At 48.3% G+C, this 13,774-nt stretch overlaps 1 protein-coding gene across 2 annotated transcripts in view; it reads right to left on the bottom strand.

Annotated features, from left to right (window-relative positions):
* Positions 1–13,774, bottom strand: part of FTO (FTO alpha-ketoglutarate dependent dioxygenase) — a 345,609-nt gene that overhangs the window by 187,502 nt on the left and 144,333 nt on the right. For both annotated transcript variants that reach the window (XM_066348254.1, XM_066348255.1), the window contains one exon: positions 13,137–13,256. In XM_066348254.1, coding sequence (XP_066204351.1) covers positions 13,137–13,256 — 120 coding nt within the window. The remainder of the gene's footprint in view (positions 1–13,136; positions 13,257–13,774) is intronic.

Raw genomic sequence — 13,774 nt, 5'->3', positions numbered from 1 at the left:
CACCATGCGCATGCAGCAGCAGCCAGCCTGGTACACGGACACTCTCTGAACTCTGCACCATGCGCATGCAGCAGCAGCCAGCCTGGTACACGGACACTCTCTGAACTCTGCACCATGCGCATGCAGCAGCAGCCAGTCTGGTACACGGACACTCTCTGAACTCTGCACCATGCGCACGCAGCAGCAGCCAGCCTGGTACACGGACACTCTCTGAACTCTGCACCATGCGCACGCAGCAGCAGCCAGCCTGGTACACCGACACTCTCTGAACTCTGCACCATGCGCATGCAGCAGCAGCCAGCCTGGTACACCGACACTCTCTGAACTCTGCACCATGCGCACGCAGCAGCAGCCAGCCCGGGAGAACCCCTCGGAAAGACCTCGCCCAGGTCCCGAGCTCATGGAGCAGCCAGACTAAGGCCACAACCCTCCACCTGCAGTCACGAAAGGATTGGGGAACACAAGGTAGCATCCAGATGTGGATAGAGAAGGAGAAACAGATGCTCAAGGAGCTAAATACATTGTCCACCTCAACACGACAGAGCCTAACGCTGACCTGCCGGACCGAAACACAAGGCACAGGAAAACCTCCGGAGAAACATTCGTTTTGTCAGTTTGACACGGGTACCCGGCTGAGTGTCGGTCAGAGTATCAGAGACGGCACAGCCACTGGGAGACTTGGGGAGTGATGAAAGACCCGGAACCAGGAACAGGGAGATCTGGGTCCTACACGCACCAGGATCTGGCTCTGATGCCTCAGGCAAGCCTCTGTTCCTTCTGGGCCCTTCCTTTGCCCAGATGCAGAGAATGGGGTGACCATCTCTGTGTCCTCCCCAATGCTGACATTCCAGGATTCCGTGGCGGTTTGGGCCGCAGCCTGTCAGAGCCCAGCCGTACGGGCATTGCCAGTCTAGTCAATAGAGAGCCGAGGATAAATGCTCAGGACCCACAAAGACATTGAGCGATGACAAACACGACTGCATCTCTGCTACCGGTTTCTCTGGCATTGAGGAACAAAGAAACGACAGAGCAAAAAGGCACGACGCCCATGGGTTCTCTAGGGAAGCGCCACTTGGGTGTGACACTCTCAATAAGGTTCTCCAGGGGCAGGAAACAGTGGCCCCAAAATATCATGTCTCCACCTCCCTAACACATCAGGCGGCCTCCAAGTCAACTCAAGATCTTCGATTCTTGAACAGGATGAAAGCAGAGGCCACCTCTCAGAAGAACAAACTAACAGAGTTCATCAATCACTCAAGAAGGAACACCTCGTGCCTTCGAAGCAGTCAACTCAGCCACTAGTAAAGAGGACATGATATAAAGGGGGAAGGTGAGCGTCTGGCAGAGATCGATATGCAAAGGTGGCAAGACCGGAGTGAACAACCACCAGGTACATTCTGAACGCTGATACTGCGCTGCAAGGGGTGTGACGGACATGCCAAATGGCAATGACTAATGGGACAGCGTGGAGGGCACAGTCACTAACGGGGAGTCATGGGCCAAAGAATGGGGAGATCCATGTGGGGGCAAGAGGTGCCCACACTCGCCACCCGGAACCAAATCCAGGAACTCATGAACGACACATCTGCTATATTTCAAAATACTTGTATGCAAGTCCCTAAGTCCTCACGGCTGTCCCCTCTACAAGAGGCAGCGGAGGTGTCATTTCCTCCAAACCACAATTCCAACATGATCAATCAATCAGTAAAGTTAAACGGACCTAAGCTCCTAAACAAGAGCCACAAGTGGTTCGCACATGGGAAGACCTGCCTCTGATCAGAGTCCAAAATGATTTAAGCTGGTATTTAATTTATGGGAGGGAGAAAAAAAGATCCTGGTAGGAAAAAACGCCTCAACTCATTTGTAATTCTTCTGAAAAACGTACAGTGTCACTTCTTTGGTGTATCTGGGATGCAGAGAAGTCATGAAATGAGTGCAAGTCATGCAATTTCACCTTGTTCCCCAAGCCTAGCCTCTGCAAACGCAAGAGAATAAAACAGGTTTCATTTTATTCTTTAGGAGGACACGCTTAGCACTTTGGTCCTTCGGGGTGACAGCACTGTCCCTGGCAGAGAAGTGCGTGAGAAACAGAGGGTCCTTGCTAACCTCCCTAATCTTCTCTCTCGCAACTGGACTCGCACAAACCACACTCTGTCCGGGTCAGGTCTGCGGACAGACCCTGCGTTTTCCAGGGAGACGTCTCTGCCTTGGCCATCCTTGAACATCTTACCTTCTTCCACGTCTCAGACCCCTTTGTCTTATTACCAAAGGCCTGTGTCAGAAAACACTTTTCCCCTCTGCTTTTTCTCCCTCTGAATTACCTACTGCCTTGTGCCTAATCCACCCAGGAGAACCTAGGTCCACGCTTTTTGTAAAACTTGACACTTCCCTGCACCGAGTGGGGCAGAGAAAGGAAGAGATGACTCAGATGAAGGAAAGACTATTCCTCTCCTGATATCGCTCTAGTGAAACAGAATCCAAATATAATCATTGTCCATTTCTACGGTATCCTTAATAAAAACACCTCAGCGTGGAGTAATAAAAACTAAGATACAAAAGGGGGCGGGGAGTTCTGGACTTTCAGTCACAGAAACCGAGTTTCTTGACATCCTGCCCTTTCCGGGCGGACATTCTAGTCCAGTTGGGGCTCTTCAGAGCACTCGGCACAAAGGTCGGGTTCTCGCAAAGCTCTGCCTTGCCCGCAGAAGGGAATCAAACCTATTCTAACTTAAGACAGAAGGCGCCACTGCTTAATTTACCAACTAAGCCAGGTTCTTTCTCCTGTTCAAGAGGAAAACTATTTTAAAGATCCCGAGAACCCCAACGGGCTACCTGGTCTACTTATGCCTGCCTATGTGGCCATAGAGATTCACTCCGTCTCAAGACAACAGAGAGCTGGATGGAACACTCTAGAACGACCAGTCAGCAGCAAACAGAATTGATTTCTCTCCTTCCTCGGAACAAGGATAGGGGAGAAGAGGGGAAGGCAGGGAGGGGGCTCCCCAGTCCTCAGCGGCATTCACACCAAAACCCCCCGTCAGCCTTCGATCTCCCCACCCCCCCAGCCAAGTCCCCTCACGGCTCAGACAGTGAGGGCAGGTCCGCCGCTCAGAAAATTACGACCAAACTTTCCCCTTTGTTCTAGCCCAAGGCTTCCTGTGAGAAAGCAGGAGCCCTAAAGCCTCCCAGTCCAAACGTCGCTCCTGGCTTGCGTTCCTCCATCCCCGCTCCACCCCCCTGAGGAAACACAGGGTCGCATCACGAGGCATTTCACTTCTCCAAGCTGTCCTGGGCCTCTCAAGGGTTCCTGGGGAGGTGACAAACACTGGTCACCTGAACATCCTTTCCCGGGATCTGTCTGAAGTGTAGACAAGCAGCGAAGACGAATATTAATATGCCTTCCATCATCAAAAGCTATTGCGTGCCCAAAGGATGATAAATATTTTAATCGGCTTTCGGCTTGTCTAGAGGAAGTCAGTTTACTCCTCGGAGATTTCCCGAGTTCTGTGCCTGAACCTGTCTAGAACAAGTCGCCTTCCCTGCAGAACTTGGGGAATTAGTACTACAAGTGCAAGCTTTGTCAGAGAACTCGCTTAATTGCATGGCAGTGTTACCCTGTTAAGTTTTTCAAGAATAGGGAAATCCAAGATAACAAAAGATGCCAACAGAGGAGACACCATGATTCTACGTTTGAGCAGTGCGACGACTCAGAGACTAAAAACCTGCTTACATTTCTCACTTAGGAAGGAAGACCTTCTGTATTTGCCTAAGCTGTTTGCTGGCGACTGCTGGGTCTTCTCAGCGTGAACGTCAAAGGCATAAAAAAGGGCATTCTTACATCCTCTGTGCCCCTGCTATGTATTTTCTTCATGTTAAAGATGCTCGGTTATTGCTCGGAGGGTTATGTTTGTTCAAAAATAAAAAGAACCCCCCAATGTTCCTGTTAGGCCGGACCTAACACTTAGGAACAGAGTTACAGAGACTTCATTAGAGGTCATGCTGGATAGCGGGGTGTGAGGAGGCGGCAGGCCTGGGCCGCTGACCTCACTGCCGTGCGTCTCTCTAACAAGTGAGCGTCCAGTACCTGCTATGGATCGGACACTGTCCTGGGAGCTGGTGCTGAGGGACAGGAAGCCCGGTCGAGCAGGGCAAGGTCGATGAGGGACAGCTTGGCCAGAGGGACCCTCTCCCAGGGGTGACCTGAGCAGACAGACCCGCATGAGGCGAGGGAGAGAGTGAGTCCTGCAAATAACCGAGGGAAGAAGATTCCAGACCGAGGCCACAGCCATGCTGTGCCCCCGAGGCAGCAGGGAGCTGGGCATGCGCTGAAGACAGACAGACGGACGGAAGGCTGGTGGAGGGGCAGGCAGGTCCTACAGGGCCCCAGGTCCTGTTGCAAGGAGGTTGGTATCCTGAACGAGAGGGTAGCTGTGGGGAGTGAAATACCTGACATGTTTCAGAGGAATACTCTGGCGGAGGTAGATAGATGCAGGGTGCTGGGCGCAGGGAGGCTATTTCTGCAAGTGATGGGGTCCTCACCAAGGTGCTGAGTGGTGGAAGGGGAATCAGATGGCGGATGTGGTTTGAAAGTGGAGCTAACTAGATTCACTGATGAATCAAGACAAGTCCAAGCTTTTAGGCTGGGCAACCGGACGGTGCAAATGATTGAACTGTGCAGTCCTGAGAGAGAGACAGACGGGGGGATTATGGGAATCAAGAACTTGGTTTTGGATATGTTACATTTGGGCTGACCGTGGTCCACCTTTTCCAACTACCTTTCGGGCACTCTGCTACCAGGAAAATACTGATTTATTACAGGTACTGGTATATCCACCACCTCCGTTCGTTAAAAAAAAATAGTCACTGTAACTACATGAAAAGTGTATGACGTTAAATAAAAACAAGCCCTCTTAATCCCCCAACACCTGCTAAAGAAGATCGATGCATAATTCTAGGTATTTCCTAATTGCTCACTTAATGATATTTAAATAAGAGGGATATATTTTATAGAGCTACCACCTGTTCTAAGTCTTCATAACCAGAGCAGGTATTGCTAAAACCTGGAAATTCATCTCCAATAGCGCCATAATGCTCCAGATTTTCATTTGAAGGCCAAGGTTGTCAATTAGTTAAAACCAAGATGGCAATTATCTGAGGTTTCCTACCCACATCAAGGAAAAATTTACAGATCAGATTTTCCCAGCAGGTTCCAGATGGGCTGAGATCATGGAGAGAAATACAAAACCATCTACCATAATTTATGTGTTAGGGATGGGGCGGTGTTAAAAATATCTTCTACAACTGATCACAGAGATACTTTCAAAAATACTGAAAAACATATCACAGCAGTTTCCTCTGCTTTTTAAGAAGAAGAAGAAAGAAAGGTCATTCATTCATTCTACACATGTCCAACGAGAGGATGCCGGATACCGGGGTGGTGCTGACGTGACCCTCCATGCACGGAGGAGCCAGGCCGACGTGTTCCCAGGGCTCTCAGGGAAGCGAGGTTTGGGCTTTGGAGCACACTTCTCCACAGAGACATTTTTTGCAAAATACGGAAAGCCGCCCAGCCCAGCCTCCACAGGATTCAGCCACGGTGGAGCAGAAACATGGCCAGAGGAGCACTGAGCCCCGAGTCACTGCGAGCCCCTCGTGCCCCAGGACAGACCCCGGCTCCAGAGGCAGGGACATGCGCAAAGGGGAGGGACGCCGTCCCTAAGGGGGACTCGGTCAAACGACCTCTACGGAAAGGCTCCTGAAGTGAGGACTGTTTGCACTTTCTCCTAAAACCGCTGCTGGCCACGCCTGGCCATGTCTGCAGTATTTTATATTTTACAGACCTTCTCATGCAATCAGCATAACGACTTTCTTCAGAAGGTAACACTTTTGAGGACCGTTCAATTAACCACCTTGGGTTGGGGTGGGTGGGGTGTGTGGAATCCTACAATATTAAGATGATTCCCAACAGTTGGCACAGCCTTTGGAAATCTTGCTTCCCTTTCAAAACTGTAGGTCCACTAACTTTTTGTAACATACTTCATTCTTAGAGTCTTCTTGAATATTTCAAAGGTATTTGTAATAACAGAATGACAGAGCGGAGCTGAATTTAATACTCTGCTCCCTACTCTACTCAGCTCCCCCCCAAAATAAAATGACTAGGGGAAATAAAGTATACATTTATTTACACTGTATCTTTTCCTGGAAAGAATAAAAATCCCTGATCTCCCCCGCCCCCAATCTGGCACTGGAGTTTCTGAGTTCATATCTGAAATGCTATGATGGTCTGCTAGTCACAGTCATCCAAAATACATATCGGCAGCCACTGCCACCCTGGCACCCCAGGGAACAGTGACAAGATCTTCACACCTTCCCATCAATCAGAATTCCAGTATAGTTCAAATGATTTCAAACAAAAGAAATCATCCATTAAAAAAAACATATATATATATATACACATATTTGCATATATATGTATATATATAAATACGTATATGTATGTACGTATGTATGTCTAGGCATATATTCATTGTGTGTGTGAAATGTGTTTATGTGTATACATTTAACAAAGGCTAGCAAAATTTAGCTAGAACCTGTGAAACCAAGGCTAAAATAGAAACCTGGGCTATTTATTCCTGTCTCCACACACCAACAGCAGTTAAGAGAGGCCACAAGGTTTTCACTGGTAATTTCCTAGCTCCTGTTACTTTGTTTCACCTTCTTCAGCACTTTTTTTTTTTTTTTTTTTTGGTCTTGTTCCCATTGTGTGCAGAGCAGAGGCCTGGACCATCCTCTTAGCATTCCTGGGGTGTAACAGGCACGTCCTGGTACTGGGGACCCAGAAAGCTCAACTCTCACACCGCTCCTATAAGGGTTAAAAACAGAAAAGTCCTACCCACTGGTTTGCTCTGATGTTCTTGGAGATATTGTCACTGGATGTATCCTCAATAGAATTCTATTCAACACCTCTGTCTTTAAGTACAAAGCTGTAGGCTGTAGCAGCTTTAGGAAACATAAGTATCCCTTTTTTCTGCGGCACAGTATCTGTGTGTGAAACTCTCTAAAGGGGTTTAAGTATTTACCCTGAACACTATCAGACGAGTTCTAAATTTTTCCTTATCCAGTTGCAAAAACACTTCAAAGAGAATCATAAACATAGCCCTTTGTGCTTTCCATGCACACTGCTTCTAAGGCTTGAGCCTGAATTCTCTTGGAATTGTAAATTTCTTCCCCCCAAAAAAGACAGGATACACAATTTTTCCCCCAATCGTTACCGAATCTGTAGCAACTAAGGAAAAAATTAGAAAAATCTGAGAGAAATCCAGAAGGCAATCAAAGAAGGAACCCAAACCTGTTAAAAATTCATTGCTAAATTACACGTACAACTTCCCCCAGATATTGCTCTTAGCAGAACAATGCAGCTGTGGGGGCCTGGGTGGGTGGGTGGGGAGGCCCGGGAATAGAAAACACCCACCATCAGCAAGCATGTCTGCGAGGAGACAACAGTGTGAGTCGGGGTTTAAGCCCCTGTGGCTGAAAAGTGCCTTTTTCCTTCTGGTTTTGTTTGTTTGTCTGCTTTCCCCTGAACTTCCAAAGCTAAATGGAGTAGTCCCAAAACTCAGTGTCTGTGTCCATAATTCAAATTACTGGGTGCTGTGACTGTACCTGCCTCCGATCTGTGCTTATCCTAAGCGGCTCAGCATAGACCAGTCGAAAACGGGAGAGGGGAGTTTAAATGTTAATTTAAAATGATTGGACCCTCACATCAGATCCTCAGTTACTATAACATATTCCTGCTCCTGTATCAGAAACTCTAACTCCAAAAAATGGAAGACAGGATTATCTTAGCAAATATGACTTAGTATATCCAGTAACACTAAAGAGGAATATACATAATAAATACACACACACACACACATATATGCAGACACATACATATATAAGTTCGTGCCTTCGCCATCAATATGGACAAAAAAATTAATATTTATTTATACCCTTTCTTCCTCATACACCCCAAAATCTTGAATCCTGAATGGAAGTTTGAAACGAACTTGGCTAACTGAACTACGATATGGTAGCATGTGCCAGTGTAGCTGGTATACATTCCAGTACAGTGTATTAAAAAGTAGCCTAGTTTCTCTGCTCAGAGACACGGATTTTGATCTTAAGCACTGTGATGATGGCTTCATTAATCCCTCTGCACGCAAACTGGCTGCTCCCCAGCCCAACCCTTTCTGGAACCCGGGGGGCCCCTGAGGACCCAGCCGGAGGAGGGCATGGCCCTCAGCAGTGGGCAGGCCCCTGGCACGAGCTCCCCAGGACCTTTACGCAGGCCAGGAGGACGAGGAAAAAGGCATGACTCATCTTGAAGTTAAACTATTAGAACCAACTTGGAAAGGCCAACCTTCGGGTTCCTAAGTACCTTTCTCTTAAAACTTTAACAACAAGACACGGGTAAGGGTATTAAATAAAACACCTACTCATTTTCCACATCTCCCGCTCTCCTGTGCCAGATTTCAAAATAAATGGGTAAAATTAAATGTAGCCGATGGCTTACCTAACGTAATTATAGGTTGTGTGGTACGCTGCTTCAACACGGATACATTAAAATAATTCCGCCCTGGCTCAGACCCATTGAATTCAGTAAAGGTTAGTAAGGACCAAGGGCCACAGAAAGGCCCCACTACCCCAGCCCAAGGGGCCTCGGGACAGGACAGGCTATTGCAAACATTCAAAGCCGTCAGATCTACTCTTCTCCATGAAAAGCAAAGGAAAGGATAAAAAAAAAAAAAAGAAAGAAAGAAAGAAAGAAAGAAAGAAAGAAAGAAAGAAAGAAAGAAAGAAAGATGAAAATAGCATAAAGACATTTCTCTTCGGTATAGAAATCACCAGTACTTCTGAAAATGTTTACTCTGGAAACTCGTCTAGACTATTTCCATTTGGCTTATATACCAAAATTGAGGTTTTTATTTCTTTTCTTTCTTTTTTTTTTTTTTTGTAAGGTCAAAGGGAAATGAATAAATGTCATCAATTTAAAGGACACTACCCCTTGCCTTCTTGTCTGTATCGCTGTGAACTGGATGGTGTTAAAAACGTTTTTATAGGTGAAATAAATGTCAGTTTTGCAGCGCGCGATAGCAGACCCGGGGAGACCGCGGCCAGACGGGCTCACCTCACGGGAGGCTTCGGCTTTTCATATTTCCTCTGCCCAGAAAGCAAAGCCTGCACACTCTCTTTCAAATGGTAACTCTCTCTTATCCTGAGGCGTCTCTGCTCATAATACAGTAATCTGCTGGGGCGGGGTGGGGTGCGCTGGTTTAACAAATAACAATAATAATAAAATAAAATACAAATATTTGAGCAGTTGTTGCAGGGGTGGAATGCCTTCCTGGACAGAGGACAAAACGGGAGGAAAGGTTTAGGCTGAGTTCCCGGGTCGGGAGAAAGCGGCACCTTGCTTGGGGTTTAATTCAGGAGGTAATATTCCGGGAGAAGGGGATGTTTTATCGGGATGCCATTCAAATCTAAGGTTCAGCATTTGCATCACAAGAGCGGGCACAGAGAAAAACTGTCCCCGGGGACAGGCATGGCAGAGGTAAACAGTGTGATAAAGCCCAGCTTGCTACCTCGAAGGATGGGCCGCGGAGGCCAGGGGGGTTTCAGAGACAGCTGACCGAACTTTTCGAAATATGTGGCTGGTGGTGACATGTGAAGCAGCCACCATCGATGGCAGAGACGCGACCCCCAAGCTAATTTTCCATTCTTCTCCTCTGTCCTACCTGAGCCCACACCTTCCAACCACAAAGTAAAAAAAAAAAAAAAAGGGAGAGAGAGAGAGAGAAAAAAAGAACACAAAGACAGAGGGAAATCACCACGTCAATCTCTCGGCTGATACAGGGCTGTCAAAGGTTGCTTTACTCATAAGCAGAGGGGAGGAAGTCATGTACATATTGCCTGAGGTTTTCTGTTTTATTTTTCTCGCCAAAAGAGATCGATGCCATGTTGCAGAACCGACAAAGGGCGTTCATTAGAGAAGTCTTTCCACAACACACACATGATTTTAGAATTCCAAAAAAAAAGAAGAAGAAGAAGAAGAAGAAAAAAGATAAGGAAGAATCATTTGTCTAAAAGGATAATAATTTGGAGTAAGATATTTGCTGGAAGCAACGTGAATGCACTCAGAAAGGCCGTTTAGATTAGTCTAATTCTACAGAATCCAAATGTGCGCCAAACTCTGCACTTTTTATGTTAAATTGCTGTTGAATTTGTTAACCCACAACTGATTTCCTGTGTTATGGAATCTTGGAGATTACAGCTAACTTGGAGCAACAGGGATAATTCTTGACAGTTAATGGTACATTTGTATGCATTTTCCTGAAAGGCCGGCATCGGGGGCTGCCGACTAGTAGCTCAACATTGCCCCCTACTGCTCGCAACTGAAAAAAAATATGAGGCGGGCTTGTTGCAAAGGAGGAATTTAACCAGCCGGGGCCAAGTACACAAATACCAGATGGCCCTGCACAAACACAGCCACAGAAGCGGAGAGATTTTTCCAGCGACGACTCTCTTCTGTCTCCTCCAATTGCAAAAATAAATTATTATGAATTTGTTGAAAGTCATTAAAAAAGGCTTGAAGCAATGCTGAGATTTAATTTAGAAGTACCATCCCTTTTATCTCGGCCCGAACCTTCCCTCAGCTGATAATGACCATCCCGGGGCTCGCCGAGAGACACTGGGGCCATTCATTTCGCTCAGAACACTTAGTAATGCCACACCACGGCAAGCAGACTCGCCCTGGAGAATTCCCAAGACTGCTCCTCCTTTTCAGTATTTCTTACACGAGTGTTATAAAGTAAATAGAAGAAATTCCACCTCATGGGCCATCGCCACCAAATTAAAATTTTAAAAAAGAAGGAAAACATTATAACTGAATCTCTTAAGTGATTCACAATGAACATCACCAGTAAGCTCACAAGACCAAAGATATCACTTTAAAAAAAAACCCGAACAAAAGCAACTGGAAAACATTTTTAACAAAACCAGCGAGTTCCTTTCTCACGTGTTTGCCAATCCTAATTCATAGAGTCGTCAAATTACAGCCTCAAAGTCAAACTGACGTCTCAGAGTCAAGGTTCAGCAAATGAAGACGTCCTCAAATGTAAATGGACGAAACCAGAATGGAAAAATAAGAACACAAAGGCCTGAACCTGAAGGTGCCTTTCTCTACACATCTCACAAAATGGAGCGCACGCTGGACAGGCTGATTTTAGGGGCAGAACGAGCGAGAGATTCGAGCAAGGACTTCTCATTGCCTCCACCTCAGTTCTACCACACTCAGTGTCCCCCTGATTCGTTTCTTTGGGGAACAGCAGTTTGGGGGTACCCTTAGCACCCTGAAAGGAGGGTGACGGCACGCCTTCCTCAGACGCGGAGCCAGGGAAAGGCATGGTTTGTAGATCTGAGGGGACGTCTGGAAGGCAGGGACTCTGGATTCTGACCCGGACTTTCCAGCCCGGGCCTCTCCGGGGTTGTGACCCGATATTTTCATTATCATCAAATGGGGATTAGCAATCGCTACCCGTTTTTGCAGATGAGATTGTTGTTTCCAGAGCGTTTCAAAGTCTGTGCAGTGATGCTACCTCAAGAGTTTAGCGGGCTTTTAACACTTTCCGGCTGCCCTCCATATCCCACTGCTTGGAGGCGGAACAGTAAGGTAGCCATCTTTCCTGAGTTCAAACCCCAGCGCCCCACTTAAGAGTTTAGGACCTTGAGGAAGTGATATAGACCCTCTGTGCTTCAGTCTCCTCCTTTGTAAAAAGGGGGGAGGCCCTGGCCGGTTGGTTCACGTCAGCCTGGCGTGCGGGGACCCGGGTTCGATTCCCGGCCAGGGCACACAGGAGAAGCGCCCATTTGCTTCTCCACCCCCCCCTCCTTCCTCTCTGTCTCTCTCTTCCCCTCCCGCAGCCAAGGCTCCATTGGAGCAAAGATGGCCCGGGCGCTGGGGATGGCTCCTTGGCCTCTGCCTCAGGCGCTAGAGTGGCTCTGGTCACGACAGAGCGACGCCCCGGAGGGGCAGAGCATCGCCCCCTGGTGGGCAGAGCGTCACCCCATGGTGGGCGTGCCGGGTGGATCCCGGTCGGGCGCATGCGGGAGTCTGTCTGACTGTCTCTCCCTGTTTCCAGCTTCAGAAAAATACAAAAAGAAAAGGTGGGGGGGAATGTCCCCTACTTTATGGGGTTGTCATAAAAGCTAATCAAGTTATATATACGATATAATATGCATTTAGAATAGTGTCTGGGACTTAAGCAGCGTAGTAAATATATTATACATATTTACTGCCAGTTAAATGAAGACTTGACTCAAGCCCTCCATGTGGCCTCTACCTGCCTTCCAGCGACATCTCCGACCCTGTCCCCTGAATTCCTTGTCTCTGGCTCCCTCCGCCGCATCTGGTCTTCTTTATGTAGCTCCTGGAGCCTGAATTCCTCTCCGAACGCCACCCCCTCCCCCCCACCCTACTCCTCCCTGTCCGAGGTCCCCAAAAGCCGCACTGGCTGTTCACAACGGTCTGATTTCATACTCCCTGGCTACCTCCCGTCTCCCTCCTTCTTAAACTGAACGGAGCGGTTGTGAGCACAAGCGACAGAGCCAGGCGGCCTGGGTCCCACCCTTGCAATGCCACTTCCGTAGGCCCGGGGCTGGCACTCTCTCCTCCCTGCCCTGGTGCTCACACCAACCAGCCAGACTCATGGCCGTGTCTGCGGCACACGGGGCTGCCGTAGGAATTAAAAAAGTGAACAGAAGGGAGCCCCTTAGAAAGATGGCTGCTGCATATAAAAATGCAAGTGAATTTTAGGTGTCGCTCTCGTTATCTCCCGGACTAACACAAAGCTCACTATGAAGGACGTGTTCAAAACACATTCCTTCAACGGAACCGAGCTTGTGCTGACAAAATCCCAGCTGCTCCGTGGCTTTACCAAAGGCAGGCTTGCGCAGTGGTTTGGGGCAGTCGAGCTCGCCTCACCTCTGCGAGCCGTGCTGCACGCGACGCCCCCACCTCGCCGTCCCCTCTGCGAGCCGTGCTGCACGCGACGCCCCCGCAGGCGCCCAGAGCGGCCGCAGCCGGTGTGCGTACTCACCACGCTCTCCATCTTCCTCCACATGGCCTCCAGCTGAGTCATGGGCCGGCTCCACCAGTCGGTGCACTTTCTGTATCGATTGCCTTGGAACCAGAACTGTCTCAGCCACTCGAACTCGACCTGCGGACCGCAAAGACGAGGCGGAGGTCAGAGCGCCCTTGCCAGGAGCGATCAAGGACAATGACGCCGTCACGCGAGTCTCCTCCAGGAACTGACTTCCTCGCCACAGGAGGGGAGAAGCTCAGCCCACCCGGCCCCCGACAGAACGTGGGGTCTCCAGGGCACTGCTGCCAAGCCAAGCCAAGAGTCGCCCTGATGCCTGGTATATGGCAAACCCGCCTCGGGCTGGGGAGGGGTTTTCAACCACGTGTATCCGTCAGAGCAGAGGAAGCGGGGAGTCAATCAACAACACATACTGGAGATCCTAAAGTACACAGCTGCCGGGCGCTGTGCATGATGGGAAAGAGATCGTTTTCTATTAGCTATCTTTATTAAAGATTCGCGTTAAGAGCAAGATACAGACACACGTTAGGAGATAGCAACTTTAAGTTTCTTAGGTTTAAATTGAAGAATTTAAACGTGGGCCAGGAGGAGCTAGTGACAATGTCAACCCATCAATCTAAACAACATAAAGTTGA

The sequence above is a fragment of the Saccopteryx leptura genome, chromosome 9, assembly GCF_036850995.1.
Source record: "Saccopteryx leptura isolate mSacLep1 chromosome 9, mSacLep1_pri_phased_curated, whole genome shotgun sequence".
In the NCBI taxonomy this organism is placed as follows: Eukaryota; Metazoa; Chordata; class Mammalia; order Chiroptera; family Emballonuridae; genus Saccopteryx; species Saccopteryx leptura.
Note: the sequence above shows the minus strand (reverse complement) of the source record. Positions and strands in the feature narration are given on the sequence as shown.